Below are 18,304 nucleotides of genomic sequence, written 5' to 3'. Positions count from 1 at the left end.
AAGACTGAATGTTAAAAGCCTACAGAGAGGCTGGAAGACCGCATTGTGAGACATTGAAGAACTTCTTAAAATTATCTCGAATTAAGAGATCCCAGTAGTTGGGTCAAACAAAACCCAAGGTTAGGGGTATAGAGGGGCTGGGAGGATAGCTCATGGGCAATACGTTTGTCTTTGAAACAAGACAACACAGGTTCGGATCCGTTCCTGCGCTTAGATACTGCTCTCTGGTATTAAGCATGTTATAAAAGATTAAGTAATTATTGTTCTGGTCCATATTTTTTGTCATGTTTTCTCAGTGGTAAGGCCAGGTGGTATATAGGGCTTTGGGCTAGGAACTATTTCTTTTGGACATTTGATTTAGTTTGTTAGGAAGGGAAGTTCCCTCAAAGCAGTAGGGCTAGATAGGCGTTTTTCTTATTATTTAAATGGAACACCCTTGAGCATGTCACGCTGAGCCAGCACACCCAAAACTAAAACGCATCCTTCCCTACTGGTGACACCATTACTTACCTCTGCAATCTCGCATCTGGGGGACTGGTAAACGTTTGCTGGTCTGTGTCTATTTGAGTCCTCCCTTCTAGGATCTTCTTGGCTCCTCAGGGAATTCCTTATGCGATCTGGACCTTAGAAATGGAGATTAAGGGGGGCATGGCCAGCAGGCGAGATCTGCAGATGTAGTCCTCTGCTGCTCCTGCGGCCGCCCGGAAAAAACCCAACAGAAATCCTGCTAGCAGCACCTGGATTTTGGAACACTGCAGACCTACAGCAACTGGAATGTTAGAGAAAGCTAAACATCACGCCACAGTCGGGGGCTGGGGGAACAATCATAGACCCTCTTTTGGCCTCTGGAAGCTCTGAATGAAAAACTCGAGCAGACAGCTTCAAGGTGGCCACTGTCCACCGCAACCAGTAAACGGATGAGCACAACGAGAACCGGAGCCCAGTCTGCCTCAACACAGGGTCTGAACAACTCCAGGGATACCCGCATCCTCACAGGCAAAGAGGTCTCCCATCCACGGAGGCAGAGAAACGAACACGGGAGGCACTGCCGGGACAGCAGGAAAAGTACAGCTGATTAAGTAGGTGGTGTGCGGTACAGAGGTGAGAGCAGGAGAGTTCACGGATCATAGCCGGACCTCCTCTCCTATCAGCAGGGCAGCGACAAGGATCCAACATCCCCTGCGAAGTGGAGGGGTGGGGGAGATATAGAGCCACAACAGGATCCTCCAGGGGAGTGTGAGGAAGCCCCCAGCTGGCGCAGGAAGGATTGAAACCCGTGCAGCAAGGACTGGCCCTCCAGTAGGCTGAAAGTGGTAGACTCAGCCGGACAACAAGAGAGGCAGGAGGAATCCAGCAGGCGGTAAAAATTGGGACCCTCTTAGGCTGCATCTTGTTCCTCTCATGATCGAGCAGGGGTTCAGCTGGGACAGAGGACTCCTGCAACTCAGTCTACAACTCTGGAGGCATGTTGGGGAGCCAACATGGTATTGGAGAGGCGTAGGAGCAGGGGCAGGCAAGCGACTGCAAAGTTAGAATGAGAAAGGGTATACATTGCATCTCCCCAGCACTCCACAAAGTGGGGGGGGGGTGCTGGTTTCACCTAACAAAATGTAAAACGGATCCAAAGATCCTTTCTACCCTTGGCAACTGTAGTTCTCACAAGGTTAGCCAGAGAAAGTTAAAAGGGGAGCCCCAAGTATGTGGCAAAAGTTGTCAGAGGATAAAACTAAAAAGCACCATAGAGAGACTTAAAAATTACACTGAGAAAAAGGGTGAAAGATTCTAAGTGTGGAAAAAGGTTCCCACTCACTGAGGTATAGGGGAAATTATCTACCAGTGCAGCAAAAAGTTCTGGGGTTGACACAGATCAGGAAGATGTATCACTGATATGAAAACCTTACCTACCAAGAACTTCCCAGGCTTCATACAAGGAGCGCGCAAAAGTGCACACCCACCTACAGTCATTGGCTATACTACATGGGTGAAAGAAAGACTAACAAAGAAAATACTGCCAGAAAACAGAGCGGAAACTATGAGCAGCAGGCTTTTTGGGCCAGCAAATAGATGAAATGATTTTGGGTGGCAGAAAAAAAACCATAAAAACATGAAAAAAGATTACACTGCCACCAGCTCGTTCAGGGTACATTCAAATGTATCAAAATACTGTTTACAGGAAAAGAAAAGGGATCCTTTTTTTCCCTGTCAGCTCTCTCTATAAGAGGTAGTGTTGCTGTTCCATAGGTTTTAATGATGAACTGACAACCTTTCCACTGGTAGCCTCGGGGGCCCAACAGTGCCTCCAAAACAAAATGAGTGATACAGGGCACAGAGGTTTAAAAGAACTGCTTGGAATTTGCCCCCTTACCACGGATCCTCCAGGGACCTTGTTGTTTGTGTTGAAACAGTACTACGCTCCTCACTTTGGCTTCTCCCTCGTGCCATCCAGACCAGGTACCCTTTTGTCCCAGCTCTCCTTCTGTACTTTTCTTTATTGCTCCCTTATGCCATTCGGGGCAGTTCCCCTTCCTTGGATCCACATCCAGACAGTATCCTGGACTTTCTCGTGGGACCTTTTTGCCTAGTAATAAACCGCACTGCACACATCCAAGCTACTGACCTGGTGGGATTCTTTACCTATGATGTAGAGTTTGACCTCCTTCCCAAAATCTCCTATCTGCTCCTTGACTGTGGTTCACTCATCCAGGCAAATTTCAAAATATTGGATTGCCTCAATTACACTTCCTTCCGCTAGATGACTCCCAACCACCTCCTTCAAATCTAAAACCTCTTCTGTTAAAAGTGTACCTCCAATCACCTTACTTGATCTAGCCTGCTCTTCCACCCCCTTCTCCCCAACTAGCTCCACAGCCTTCCTTCTCGCACCATACACTGCTTCCCCAGTTTCCTCCTCCACACTGCTTTTTCTTTCAGCTTGCCAAATCACTCCAACCACTTTCCTTCCCCCTTACAAGCAACCCACAAATTGACAGTGCTGGGAGCTGCTTTTATAGTGTCATGGCCCTTCTCCCTGGGACGGCCTCTAAAACAATAGTTTGCAGCTGTACCTGTAGGGGAGGGCACCATTGTGATTCGCTGTGTCAATCATTTTCAGGGAGCTCTGGGGTTGGGCTTAGTTAGAAGGAGGCTATAAGAGGTGCAGCGGCCATATTCATTTTCACTTGTCTGCCCTGCCTCTCTCAATCCCGGTCTTTGCTGGAAGGTTTTCGTTTCTCTCTGAAGTTAGATTTAAGGGCAGCCGGGTTGTAACCTGTGCTATTTTACCTGGGATCTATCTCCCCTCCCCCAATTCTCTCTTGAATGTGCTGTCCCAGTCTGGGCTTTCCTTTCACAAACCAGGGAGAATAAAGACATTTAGTGTTGCCTTCTAATTTTAGCCCTCATGGCCTGGCTAATTGAGGGAAGGGTCCTCTTAGGTGGAGCTGCTGGTATTAGGTGAGCCATGTGACTTACCCCTTGGTATGAAAGGAGACACCGGCGTGGCACCAATGGGAACCTTTTTGAGTTCATTCTGGAGCCCCAACCTGCAGCTTACAGGATCACTGGCTCCCAAAGCAACCACACGGTCAGTCTCTGATATTAAAAAAGGGACTTTGTCACAAGTTCTATCAAGAAAAGTGTCTAACTCTTTCAAAGCACCTATTAGTAACTGAAAGCATTACTTACCCGTAAGCTGTGAATATCATGTGCCGATTTACATGAGCTTTAGTTTGTGAGAACATTAATTTTATGATGACTTTAGCTTATATATTTAAGGTTGTGCTTTGTGTTTTAATGTACATTCCTTCAATTTAATGTGTAACTAAGTGCGAGGCATTGAATCAACAATTGCAGAACATATGTTTCAAGTGTCCCTTTTGGACACCTCTACTGTTATTTGTTGATTAGATTGTAATTGATTTGAGTAATTGATACTGTACCGTATAATGATGAATGTTACTATGAAATGAGTTATTGACTGCATTGTACTATTTTATTGTGCTCTTTGATTGTGTTTCCAATTGAACTTGTGTATATTTATATATGCATTTTTAACTTTGTTTTATTGTTAAAGGTTTAACCAAAATAACAATATCATTTACAAAACAGTTGTATTATTACTATGCTCAAACTGTTTATAAATAGAGCATAAATGTTTCCAGTATATACTGCTTGGATAATGACACATCTGTGTGTGATCTGTACCTTCTACTGCTACTGGTCCTCCTAATAGTAAAGACAGAGCACACGGTCACAGGACAGTCTGAACTAATGTGGTGTAATCCTCTGCACACGCCAAGACGTTGGTCCCTCAGAACCATTTGCTAGAGAACTAAAAAAATAAACGTTGTTATGCGTAGTTAATCAAATCCAATATGGTACTTATGGGAGGCACAGTGGAACACAGTTTCCAGAATGGCCTGGTGGATGAGCCAGTCACCATGAAATGGAGCTGGTCAGACACAAACAAGAGTTTATATTGGACTGATTTCCACATAAGCTATCCTCCACAGGTCTCGGGAGGATAGCTCAGGGCCAACGTGCTCGCTTTGGAAGCAAGACACAGAGCAACACAGGTTCGATCCCCAGGTCCGCGCTTAGAAACCTCTGGGTATTAAGCGCGTTATAAATAACCAATCATATCATGTCATATCATATCATAATGGACCCATCAATTTGGCCCCTTCACTTATTGACGCACTCAACTTACATTAGCAAAAATAGATTCTTGCTTTTATAATTTATTTTGATCATTTTACTTTGATTCTGCTGCTAAAGACTACATAACATTTATTACTGATGCCCACGTCACTCCCGTGCATCTATTGGTATTAGGAAAGCGCAGAAAAATATTCCCGACAGTCGGTCCAACCTTCAGAGGTCTGATATCAGTTGGTCTGGGTTCCTAAACCAGGCGCAATAAAATGAACGTGTTCATCAAATACGTCAATGGGACTATTTACTGATATGTTTTTAAAAAAATAAACTGTATGCATTTTAAACAAACACAGTAATAATTGGGTTAAATTGTAAGACATTTTGTAACAAACCTATAAATTCAGAGTATTCCAATACATTTCTGATCATTTTAGAATTCCAAATATCAATTTACTGATATGTTGACAATGCAAGTGCTTTGGCAGTAGACCGATTGAAAATCTGATATCCTATGCTTTCAACTTTGCATCATAATACCACAATTAAAACTTAAAATGTAAAAGGGGAGTACATTTCATGAAAAGAAACTTTCTTTTACTTAAAAAGAGCACATCATTTAAGGATCTGCTTTGCTGCAGATGTATTACCTGCACCGTGCGGAATATCCTCTGCACATCGACTGCAATTTAATTATCTTATTTCGACGAGATCTATACAGCCTTTTAGCCAAATACCCTCTCCATGCTGCTTGCAGGCATGTTGCTGCCCTCCGCCTGCGTGCCACATACTTCCGCCAGCAGTTCTGGATAATAGGGGCAGCCATCTTCTGATGCAGGAGTCTCTGCCTTACCAAGAACCCTCGCCAGCGAGTCTGGATGACCACAGCAGCATTGTGGAGAATAAACGGGTCATGGTTGTGTTCTAACTGGCGCTTCTTTTGCTTCCAATTGCGCCAGAAACTCTGAAAAAGTAAGAAACAAAAATCATAATTTGGTGACATAAATTCATGCCCAGCATTCCAGTGCATATATTTTTTCTACAATCATTCACCTTATATAAAGCCATCTATACTCATTGCAAATTGTAAAAGGGATTGTATGGGTTCTTTATCTGTACACAAGGTCTACATCAGTGGCTAACACTTGACAAAAGACACCTTAGACGAGGACAGCAGAACAAAATGAATGCCTTACATTTCAATATTTCTTGGAAGAGAGTGGAGGGTACGTAGATATAATTTAGTCTCTGGTTCTGTCAGGACAGTGTCATGGATGCCAGATGTACGACGGACGATTAAAGGGTTCGAAATTGCTGGGAGGTATAGAGCCTTGTTAGCCTGAAACCAACATCTACTAGGAGCTACTTTTAGCTCCCCAGGCCACCTGGTACCTTACAACCATGCATATGTCACATTAACTGAGTATTTTGAGAATGTTAATAAAGAAGAACTAGGACACATTTAAACTCAATGGATCATACATAATTGGCAAAAAGTTGAAGTTGGCCTGTGCCGTGGAAGTTAGAGTTGCGATGCGTTTTGATCTTGCTCCTGGTTTCTCAGTGGTAGATCCTCGGTGATGCCCTACACACCAGAGCTGCTTTTAGCTCCTGCTCATTCAATCCTAATTTCTAATTGTGTGATGATTATATATATTAGACAAATATTACATACCAGTAACCATCTTTCTGAGTCTTGTATCTGCTTAGAATCACATGCTTTGCATAGTAAGCCAGTGGTTGGCACATAGTATAACATTTATTTTTTTCGAAGTCAAAAAATAGTGCGTCAAAAGGGACGTTCCTGTCACACTATCCCTATCCTATGTGTAGGGATACCCATGATCCCTCATGTGCCTATGTCCTCAGATTGTTTATTTTTTTTGGCTATCATTTGAAAGGATTTTTTGTGCAATGCTTTTTATACAATATATACATTACTCACCGTAATCGTATTTCTGATGCTTATATCTGCTTATATTCACATGCTATGCATAGGCCGACAACTAGTGGAAGCTACAGACGTTGGGACGTTGACAGGGCGTGCCAGTAATACTATCCCTATTATGACTTTCACTGTACCCAAGGTCCTTCATGCGTCGAGGTCCCTCAGATTTTTTTGTTTCTGACATGAGGTTGCATAAAATGTAGCGCGAATACAGGTGTCTTAAAGCAAATCTGTATCAGATAAAGCTCAGATCGAACATCTATGCACCTTCTACTCCAAGGGGAGGAAGGGTGGGCGCATGTGAATCTAAGCAGATACAAACATCAGAAATACGATTACGGTGAGTAATGTATCCCTTCTGAGGCTTGAGGAATCTGCTTAGATCACATGATACGATATGATATGGCATTTATAACGCGCAGATACACAAGTGTTATGCATAGATTAGCGAACAGTGTTAGGAGAAGGTGGTGGGTTGTGAGAAGGTCCAGCAGCAAATAGATGTTTTAGAACCAATTGCTCCACCTGGGTATCTGCTTTAGAGTGAGTGTCAATGCAGTAGTGCTGAGTGAAAGTGTGTACCGATCCCCATGTAGCTGCTTTGCAAATGGCGTCCAGCGGGACGTTTGCGATAAAGGCCAAAGTAGCTCCTGTACCCTTTGTGGAGTGAGCTCTTGGTGTGAATGGAAGTTTGTCTGATAAAGAGTAACAGAGCTGTATGCATCTGACTATCCACCTGGAGATGGCATTCTTGGAAATGCGGTCTCCTTCTCTGCTTAGTGCTACGGAGAGAAACAGTTGATCTGTTTTCGTGAGTGGTCTGGTCTTGTTTACATAGTAAAGGACCTCACTCCTTACACCTAGTGTATGGAGTTCCTTCTCAGCTGAGCTAGTTGGATCTGAAAGGAGGCTGGTAGCTCAATGGATTGGTTTATGTGAAATTTGGAAATAAACTTAAGTGAAAACCAAGGGTGTGTTCTCAATACCAATTTGTTCTTGTGGCTGACAAAGAAAGGGTCTTGCACTGACAAAGCTTGAAGCTCACTGACTCTTCTTATGGAGGTTACAGTCACTAAGAAAGCCGTCTTGTATGTGAGGTGTTTTAGACTTGACTCATGCATAGGCTCAAGGGGGGGGGGGGGGGGACCCCATGAACTTAGCATGTACTACATTGATATTCCATCCTGGCGGGGGGAAAGAAATCAGAAATCAGTCTCGTTACTCCCTCCATAAACGCCTTAATAACGGGAACTTTCCACCATGATACTTTGTGAGAGGTGGTGTATGCAGATAAAGCCACCAGGTGAACCTTTATAGAGTTAAAGACTAACCCTGAGTATAGCAAGTGGAGCATGTAATGAACATTGTGGGACGGAGCACATTCTATGGGGTTGATTTGTTTAGACTGGCACCAAATTACAAATCTTCTCCACTTGTCGTAATAACAGTGTCCGATGTTGGTTTACGTGCCTCCTTGAGGATATCCATACACCTTTGTGGTAGATGTCCAAACTATGACCTCAGGAGCCATGCTGCCAAGTTCATCGAGTGAGGTTAAGGTGTAATGTTGTCCCCACGTTCTGGGATAGCAAATTGGTTTAGCATGGGAGTATGATGGGATTGCACATCGCCAGTTTGCAAAGATGTGGTTACCAGGGGCCCATATGGACGCAACTAGAATGAGCGTCATCTGGTCTTTGTGAATCTTGTTCAACACCCTGTTCATTAGTGCAGTTGGGGGAAAAAGCATAGGCACATTTCCCTGACCAACTCCATACGGCGTTCGAGTCTGGTTGGGGAAACCTGGACGCGAAGTCTGGGCATTGCTTGTTTCTCTTGTAGCGAACAAGTCTAGCGTGGGGTAACCCCATTGTGAGAAAATGTGATCTACGACACTTGTGTCGAGATGCCCTTTGTGCTCTTCTGGTAGGGGATCTCTGCTTAGTGAGTCCGCCAGGGTGTTGAGTTCCCAAGGAACATGCTGGGAAGTCAGGAACATCCCCCGTCTGAGTGCCCATTTCCATATTTTCTGTGCTAGCTTGGACAGATTTGGAGAATGTGTGCCCCCCTGTTTCCTGATATAGAACATTGCAGTGATGCTGTCTGTTAGGATCTGTACCGATTGATTTGTCAGCTGTGCTTCGAAAGTTTGTAGCGCTTTGAATACCACTAGAAGTTCCAGCAGGGTGATGTAATTCTGTGCAGTGATGTGGCTCCACAGACCATGTGCTGTGAGATGAAGGTGATGAGCCCCCCACCCAGAAAGTGATGTGTCTGTTGTAACTACCGCTTGCACCGCCGGATCGTGGAAGGGTTTTCCCTTTAACAGATTCTCCTTTGTCCACCAGCGAAGGGCTTGTACTAGTGTTGGCAAAACGACCACTAGATCGTCCCAGTGACCGCTTACCACTGTTTCGCCTACCACTCCTGCATTGGGCGCATGCGCAGTCGTGCGTGTGGGACCAGGTAAATGCAAGATGCCATCATGGCGAGCAAGCGCATAGCTTTGCGTATGCTTATCTGGTGACCCGCTTGATACTGAGGTATTTGCAGTAGTATGTTTTGGATTCTTTCCTTTGATGGAAAGACTAGGCCTTCTTCTGTGTTTATGACAGCTCCTAGGAACTGTTTGGTACAAGGCTTGATTTTTTCTCGTTTATTGAGAAACTCAATTGGAAAAGAAGGTTTATTGTTCTTTGAGTATTTTGCCTGCTAATTTGGGGAGACTCCCCTGTGATCAGCCAGTTGTCCAGGTAGGGGTACACTGAGATTGCTTCCCTGCGCAGGTGCGCTGCCACCACTGCTAGTACCTTGGTGAATACCGTTGGAGCTGATGCTATTCCGAAGGGTATCACCTTGAAATGGTAGTGCTGGTTTGCTGTCTTGACACGCAAGAATTTTCTGTTCGCTGGGAACATTGAAATATGAAAATGGGCACCTTTCCTTTCCAAGGTTGCCATGAAGTCCCCCCGCTTTAGCAGTGGGATTACTTCTTGCAGCGTTGTCATGCAGAATTTTTGTGGCTTGACATGGGTGTTTGCAGGGCGCAGATCTAATACTGGGCACATTGTTAGATTTTTTTTTTGGCACAAGGAAGTAGGTTGAATAAATACCCTTGTTTACCTGGTTCGCCGGGACGATTTCGATGGAGTCCTTTAGCAGCAGCTTTGCGACCTCTTCTAGAAGGATGTCACTCGATCAATGTCCTTCGGAGACCACTGTGCGGAACTCGGTAAAGTCTTAGGAGTGGGGGGAAATTCTGGAGCAGGCTGCCCTTTGTGCTTCATAGTAGCAGCCGAAGTACCCTCCCCCCTGGGAAACACTTTTTCTTTATGTGATGCACTCTCTTTCTCCCTATGGTAATGGTGACCCTTCGAAGCAAAGTTCTCCCTTTAAAGAGTGTCTCCAGGACATGTTTTTGCACTAGATGGGACATTTTCGAAGTCTGCATGTCTTTTGCCGATTTCGACGTTAATAGAGAAATGTCGAATTTTGGAGGACAGGAGTGCCAGATCAGCGTCTTCCGACGCTCAGATTTCGGCTGATGTCTTGGCAACGGCGTCTGAGTCTGCTTTATTGCCCGACTTTTGGGGCCTGTCTTGCAGCGACCATGATCTCGAGTGCCCAGAGCACAGGGAGCTAGTGGCCCTAACCCTCAACGCTATGGGTGGCTGTGTGGACGGTGGTACAGTCGACATTTGGCCTCTGGGTATGTGCTTTGTGTGGGATGACTCATGTGTGCTAATGCCGCTGGGTGTTGTCCCTGTAACACCACCGCCAGCCTGTCTCTTGGGGTCAAGGGCTAACACGTGGGAATCTGAATGTTCCCTATCGCCTTTGTCATCCTAAAAGACAGCAATGCTGCCGTCGCTGGATGCACCCTGCACGTCCATGGAGGCCTCGGCCTGCATAGCTTGGTGGGCCCAAAGTTTTGTTTTTCGGTCCTTAGGGGTCTTAGATTTGAAAAACTGACAAGCTCTACAGTGTCCCTCGTTGTGGTCCCTTGCAAGACAGAGGTTGCACACCCGGTGCTGGTCCTTCCTGGCGGAGGCGAGCAGAGCCACGTAGCCCGCAAATTTCAGATCCGCTCTGAACGTGAGAGATAGACGCAGAGAGAAGGAGAACCCAGGTACCGGTGGTGGCGTGACCACAGCGACTCCGTGGTGGGCAGATGGGCTACCACACCTTAATTGGGCTTGGCTAACCTCTCAGTGTCTTCCCGTTTTTCGTACTGGGGTGGGCTCCCAAAATCTTCCCACCAGGGCTGATCTTGTAAACCATATTAACATTATAATCATGTATAAAGTGTAATTGTATTCCAGTTTCTTTTTTTCCTACATTTTCCTTTTCAGATCTTGTATTGTTTATTGTAATCTTGCTCTGATGCCTTTGGGTTAGGACCACTTTACAAATCTTTCAAATAAGGTCATATCTGAGCTATGCAGCTCCTGCTTCTTACCTAGAAGAGCCTGGTTAGCTTGTAAAAAAACAGCTGCATAAAGCTACTTTTGGCTCCTCAGGACAATCAGTGCCTTACAATAATGGATGTATGACATTAACTTGGGAGTATTTGAGAATGCTAATAAAGATGAATTAGGACACATCTAATACATGTTTAAACACAATGGACCATACTGACCGAGCAGTCCTAGTGGTTCCAGGATATCCTGCGCTAGCTCCTGCCTACAGGGTGAGGCCTGACACCCAGGACCTTGTTTTAACTCCTGTCAATCGAATCTTAATTTCGACCCCTATACTAGCGTCTTGGTAATGCTATAAGAGCAAACAGAGTAATCGCCAACAGGAACACCATAATCGTGTTTCACTAGAAAAAACCTTGACTTGCATTATGTATCAAAACCACAAAATCAAATACTTTTAGGGTTCTTGCATACAGAGATGTCCTCATTATGCAACAGCACTCTGGGTATACTGCTTGGAACGCATGCTATTTTCACTAGTACAAGCCGATGTTTCAAGCACCGTGAGTCCTGTGTGCCACTGCCTGTTGCCACTATTTCCAGAGGCCCTCCCAGCACCCGCAAATTCCATACGCGGGGTGCTAAAGCCTTTAATCAACCCAAGAAAAACAAAAAACAAAATAAAATGCATTTTTGGAATCTGAAACACTGCTGCTCTTGGTTGCAATACATTTTCGTATTGCATACATCAGTATAATCAGCACTCAAAAAGGAACCCCAGCAAAGAGCACCAGTGTACCAGATGCCTAATGTAAGAATCTTTCTTTTTTTTTTGTCAAAAGAAGGCTTCAGCACCTGTGTTTTGAATTTGTAGGCATTAAACGCAGAGTAAGTCCATCGCTGTGGGGTATATTGCCCCAGTGCAGTCCATTCTAAAAAAAAGTAGCTCTTCTGGTCAACTGGAAACCGAGATCCATAATGTATTGTCTGCTCAAGTGCCAATGAAATGTCCTCCTTTTGAGCATATTACTAGCATCACATGTCACTACATTAATCTATACACACCTGAGGTTCCTCAACTGGATAGAAACAGATACTAAAGATAGCCAGGTTTTGAAACTTGAATCAATCTTGGCTGCAATCATTGCAACCGATGCCCAAGTACAAGTCAGATATCAGAAACAAACACCTCTCAACTTTTATACTCCAAATAAGCAGTTACCAAGCAAGCACACTACAAACGGAAAAGGCTCTTCTAGGCACTACATTTCCTAAACTGCTCTCTTAAAGGGAATGAGATGAATTTTCAGAATCAACCCAGTGGGCAAATTCTGAGAGGCCTCCCTAGTCTGGTGAAGATGAAAAGGACATTACATTCTAGTCAAATCTATGAATGTAGGTGACTGAGCAGAAAGGTCTAGGAGGGTGTGGGGTGGTTCAATGAGACACACAGAGAACTCTTAATTCAAGTTAGACAGTGTGTATAACATAGATGTTTATTAGGCCTTGAAACAAACTCATTGCAATGAAGGAACAAGTTACTTACCCGTAACTGTTGTTCTCCAGCATGGGTCTGGCATGGATTCACATGCTCATGAATATTCCCCGTCGTCAGGCTGGGAATCCTCGGTAAAGAAAAATCAGTATCACTTTCATTTCTGATCTGACTTTCGTAGTAGTAACCAATCACTGATCTCCGAGTCAAACTGACCACAGCCAATGACTGCCCTCTCCCTAAGCCCCGCCTCTGGCAGCCATCTTCAGATTTGGTAGCACGTGAAGTGGCAGTATGACCAAGTGAAGAGCCGCAGAGGGGTAGGCGGGAGGGTTCGCATGTGAATCCATGCCAGACCCATGCTGGAGAACAACAGTTACAGGTAAGTAACTTGTTCCTTCTCCAGCATGGGGTCTGGCATGGATTCACATGCTCATGAATAAAAGAATACATAGCAGTACACACATGCACAACCACGGGAGGTGGCAACAGGCTCGACATTAAGCAATACAACAACTCAACATTAAGCAACTCTTACCTCCTCACCAGGCTCACCTTAGGCGAACAGGTTGCGCAGCACTGCTTGGCCGACCCTGGACTCCTCCCTGGAATCCCGGTCGACACAGTAGAATTTCATGAAGGTGTGCGTCGACCTCCACGTAGCAGCCCTGCAGATGTCCAGCAGGGGCACACCAGATAGGAACGCCGTGGTAGCTGCGATCCCTCTGGTGGAATGGGCTCTCGGACGGCCGGGCAGCGGTCGGTTTGCCAACCGATGACAGTACATGGTACAGCCGGAGAGCCATCTGGAGATGGAGGCCTTTGAGAGAGCCTTCCCCTGATTGACAGGTCCAAAGTTCACAAAAAGTTGTGACGTCTTCTGAAAACTCTTCGTGCGGTCCACGTAGAACTTCAGCGGTCTAGCCACATCCAGCGAGTGCAAAGTCCTTTCAGCCGGTCTCGAAGGCGACGGGAAGAAAACAGGCAACACCAAGGGTTCGTTGAGGTGGAAGTCCGACGGCACCTTGGGCAAGAAGGAGAGGTGCGTCCTGAGCACTACCCTCGTGTTATGAAAAGTCAAGTACGGGGGCTTGCAGGAAAGGGCCTGGATCTCTCCCACTCGTCGTGCAGAGGTGACGGCCACAAGAAACGCTGTTTTCCACGACAAGAATTTCCACGAAGCTGAGTGCATAGGCTCGAACGGAGGTCCCATGAGCTTGGTCAACACCACGTTGAGCTCCTACGCCGGGGCCGGAGCCTTTACCGGCGGGAACGATCCGAACAGTCCCTTCATGAACTCTTTCACCAGACGATGAGACCACAAAGACGTCCGTCCCGTGGTTCTGGTGTATCGGGAGATCGCAGCAAGATGAATCTTGATGGAAGCGTGCGCTAGTCCAGCCTTGGTCAGCGACAGTAGGTAGTTGGTAGGAGTTGAGGACGCCCTGGCCTTTGCAAGAACCTCTCTGCAGTCGGCCGGTATGTCGTAACCTCCAAACTCTAGCGCTGCAGGAGCCAGGCCTGCAAGTTCAGCGACTTCGGGTTGTGATGGAGGATGGCGCCTCCTTCACTGGAGAGAAGATCTGCGTCCACTGGCAGCTTGATCGACGGGGACGCTGACAAGTCCAGAAGGTCCGGGAACCATATCTGCCTCGGCCACGCAGGTGCAACGAGGATCATCCTGCACCATGACCTCTTGAGCTGGTTGACGAGCCGGAGGCAACGCGTATAGAAACAGGCCCTCCCAGGGGAACGAGAAAGCATTGCCCATGCTCCTCAGCTGGGGAAACCGGCTGGCGAACCTCCGGCACTTGGAGTTTGTCGCCGTCGCGAACAGATCGATCTGGGGTGTGCCCCACCGCCGGAAGAGGCGGTCCACTAGATCCTGTCGTAGTTCCCACTCGTGGCACGAGCGCAGCTCTCTGCTGAGCGAGTAGGAGATGGTGTTTTTTATTCCTGCCAGATGAAACGGCACCAGAAACATCCCTTGGGCGACGGCCCAATGCCACAGATCCTGCGCCTCCTTGGACAGGGCTGGGGATCTGGTACCGCCCTGCTTCCTGATGTAGAACATGGTGGTGGTGTTGTCGGTGAAGATCCTCACCACCTTGCCCTTGAGGGACGGAAGAAAGGACCTGAGGGCCCAAAACACTGCACGGAGCTCCAGGACGTTGATATGGAGGGATTTCTCTGTCGGAAGCCAAAGGCCTCTCACATGCAGATTTTCGGTGTGCGCTCTCCACCCTTCCAGGGAGGCATCCGTGGTCACTGTCTTCTGGTGGCCCGGGGTCTGGAAGTCCATGCCCGCCGTCAGATGCGCGCAGGTGCCCCACCACCGGATCGCTCGTCGGAAACTCTCGTCGAGTGTGATCCTGTCCTCGAAGGTGCCCGTCGTCTGGATCCAGCGAGCGTCAAGGAATTCCTGCAAAGGGCGCATCCGAAGCCTGCACAGGCGGATCAGATAAATGCAAGAAGACATCATGCCTAGGAGGGATTTGATAGACCTCACCTTGGCCACGTCCGCAACCAGCATCCGCTGCACCTTGCCCAAGATGGCCCTCGTCCTTTCCTCCGACGGCGAGGCCAGAAGCGCCAGTGTGTCGAGTTTCGCTCCCAGAAACAGTGCGTCTTGCGCGGGCACCAGGTGGGGCTTGGCGTAGTTTATGGAGAATCCCAGGTCCGTGAGTAGTGTTGGAGAACACCAAGAGCTCGGGCCGTCTCCATGTCCACCTTGATGGCTTGCAGGGAATCGTCCACTGTTTTCCCAAACAGGTTGTTCCCGTCGAACAGCATGTCCAAAACTCTGGTCTGCACGTCCTGCCGGAAGTCCGTTGCCCTGAGCCATCCACGCCGTCTAAGGCACACGCCGTTGCCCAACTGGCGAAAACCAGTATTAGCGATGTCCGTCGCTACCGTAATGGCGTGGTCCGACGCCACTTCTCCTTCCTGCAAGATCTCTAGGGCCTCCGCCCTCTTGTCGTCCGGTAGGAAGTCCAGCAGGGGGGCGATCTTGTACCACAACTCCCTGTCATAGCGGGCTACGATAGCCAAGGCGTTGGCAGCCTTAATCATCGTCGCTGCCGATGAGATGACTCTGCGTCCCATCGTGCCCAATTTCTTCCCCTCGCCGTCCGGGGGGGGGGGGGGGGGGGGGCAGTTGACGTGGAAGCCGATGCCCCCCGCTTTTTCCTGGCCGCCGCGGAGACGACCGAGTCCGGGGTCGGCTGTGCCCAAAGGCACAAGGGGGCCGCGTCCGGGACCCGGTACTACTTCTCGTACCGATCCCTTCTCGCAGGCGTTGTGGATGGGTTCTTGAGGAGGGCGAGACCCTCCTCCCAGATATCGTCCAGTAGAGGTACAGCGAGGACCGTCTTCCTCTTGGTCTTGCGCCGTTGATAAAGGAAGCCTTCCTTCTTCTCTTCCGGGCAGAGCTGGAAAAGCTCGGATGCCCTGGCGATCATGGCATGAAACGATCCAATCTCGTCGGGTGGGGAACCCCGGGGAGGAGGTGACAACGGAAGATCGTCGCCGTAAACTTCGTCGTCTGTACCCGTCGCGGCTGTGTCCGTCCCCGTGTTATCCCCCCGGGTCGTGGACGGGGAGGAGGGCTGAGAAGGGCGCGATGGTTGAAAAGGAGGTGGAGGATGAATCCTTCTCTTAGGGGGAGGGCTCCCAGAAGGGCCTGGCTCCGGGTCCCCCTTCGGGAGCGGTTCCTCCGTTGGTGGTAACGGCAATCTCGTCCTTATCTCCGAGCATAAGGACCGTATAGCAAACAAAATGGCCGCCGAGTTGTCTTGCGGCACTTGTTGAGGGGGTTCCGACGGGCGGACAGGAACCTCGTCGGTACCCTCGACGTTTTCGTCATCTCCCTCGTCAGGGTCCCTCGCGACGGGCTGGTCTTCCTCCACGCCAATGCCGTGGCTTAAGACTTCGATCAGCTCCTCTTCAGAGGTTTAGGCCAAATCCACGATGGCCTCCTGCCCCCCCTTTTTCTTCTCCGTCGGAAGTTTCACGGGGTCCTGTCGATGGGCTTGAAAGAGGACTCCCTCCGCGGTGGCAGGGAGACTCTGGGCCCCGAGGTCACCTCCACTGGTGTAGCCTCCACAGGCTGAGCCAGGGCCGTCGCGACTGTCTCGATAGAGGCCTTGGCAGGGTGGATCAAGGCTTTCGAAACCTCAGGTGCGCTCACCGCCTTCTCCTTGGGGGGGGGTCACCGCCTCGCTCCCCCTCCGATGGGGCCTTCGAGCTCGACCGGGGCCTCTCCAGAAGCTTCGCCGGGTGCTCCGACTTCCTCTTATCCGAGCCAGAGCGTTGGCTCGTGGTCGATGGCGCCGAGGAGGTTGCGCCCTGCCTGGCAACCGAAGAGCCCGCCCGGTGCCCCCGAACTCGCAGTGCTTGGCCTTCTGTTGGGCCCCTGTCGCCGGGGCGCCAACAAAGGTCTTAGAAGACCGCTCAGACTACTACTACTTCTTCTCGCCTGATGGGCTCTTCCCTTCCAGCCAGTTGGCCAGACGCAGATGGCGGTCCTTCGTGGTCCGCTCCGACATGTTCCCGCAAAACGCACAGTCCTTCTCCACGTGCGTCTTGTCCTCATGCAGGCAGCAGAGGCAAAGGGAGTGTTCGTCCTCCTTGAAGACATTCTGAAGCTGGCATGCAGGGTAGACCCTGAACAGCTTTCCGGGCGTCGAGCTTCCCTTCTCCTGGGCCATGTCCGAGATGGGCCTGAGAAACTTCTGGAGTCCTCCAAAAGCGTGGCTCGACGAAATCTTCACCCTTGAGGGGCGTAGAAGAATCCGACACGGGTCCCCGATGATCGGATATAGAAACGGTGGAGCTTGAGGCTCTTTTGACCGAAAAAAGAGAATTTTCCTATGAAAAAGCGCGAAAACGCACTAAAGCTCGAGAGCAATAGCACGAGGATCCCAACACTTGAATCTGAAGATGGCTGCAGTAGGCGGGGCTTAGGGAGAGGGCAGTCATTGGCTGTGGTCAGTATGACTCAGAGATCAGCGATTGGTTACTACTACGAAAGTCAGATCAGAAACGAAACTGATACTGATTTTTCTTTACCGAGGATTCCCAGCCTGACGATGGGGAATATTCATGAGCATGTGAATCCATGCCAGACCCCATGCTGGAGAAATTAAGTTCCATTACTAAGTTCACACTATGCACATACATATTCATTCACCATGGGGTGCTCTTGCTAAAGAGCACCAACACTTTAATTTGTAGACACTTCGAACATATTCAAGTAAGAACACTAGTAAACTGTATGCAGCAAAGTCTGGGAATAAAAACAATTAGTATCCCAGTGTGGGGGTAGGGGGTATGGCAGCCTCGCAGCCAATCAGGAGGCTCAGAACAGGGGCTTTACCACACAGTAAAACCCCTGCTCCGAGCACCCTTGGAGCTAGAGGCCACCATCTTCCCTCGCTGGGAAGGAGGTAAATGAGCTCTCCCCCGTGTCCCCTTCTGCTAAATCAAAGTGGAGTCTTCTTGGTCCAGCGGAATGACACTTCCCCAGGATAAAAGGCAGTTCCTAGTAACAGGGTTTCCAGTCCCTGATTGACAGCCCTCTCACCAGGTACTGCTCTGAGGAAGAATAGCCTGGGTGATTCCCAAGCTGTACTGGGTCTCTGAACCTGGTGGGTAAACTTGGTTTCCTTTCACCAGGTGCAGGGCTGCGATGTAGAAGATTCGCCTGGAGGCTTCCCAGGCTGGGGTGGGTTCTGAGCCTTGGTGGACAGACCTGGTTCCCTCTTACGAGGTACTGTGATGAAAAGG

General features: G+C 48.5%; 1 protein-coding gene across 7 annotated transcripts in view; it reads right to left on the bottom strand.

Moving 5' to 3' along the window:
* MYO9A (myosin IXA) overlaps positions 1 to 18,304 on the bottom strand; it is a 1,154,601-nt gene that overhangs the window by 314,830 nt on the left and 821,467 nt on the right. For all 7 annotated transcript variants that reach the window (XM_069624659.1, XM_069624658.1, XM_069624661.1 and 4 more), the window contains one exon: positions 5,304 to 5,617. In XM_069624659.1, coding sequence (XP_069480760.1) covers positions 5,304 to 5,617 — 314 coding nt within the window. The remainder of the gene's footprint in view (positions 1 to 5,303; positions 5,618 to 18,304) is intronic.

The sequence above is a fragment of the Ambystoma mexicanum genome, chromosome 11, assembly GCF_040938575.1.
Source record: "Ambystoma mexicanum isolate Mex_15411 chromosome 11, UKY_AmexF1_1, whole genome shotgun sequence".
NCBI classification, from domain to species: Eukaryota; Metazoa; Chordata; class Amphibia; order Caudata; family Ambystomatidae; genus Ambystoma; species Ambystoma mexicanum.
This window is presented reverse-complemented; position numbering and strand designations above follow the sequence as displayed.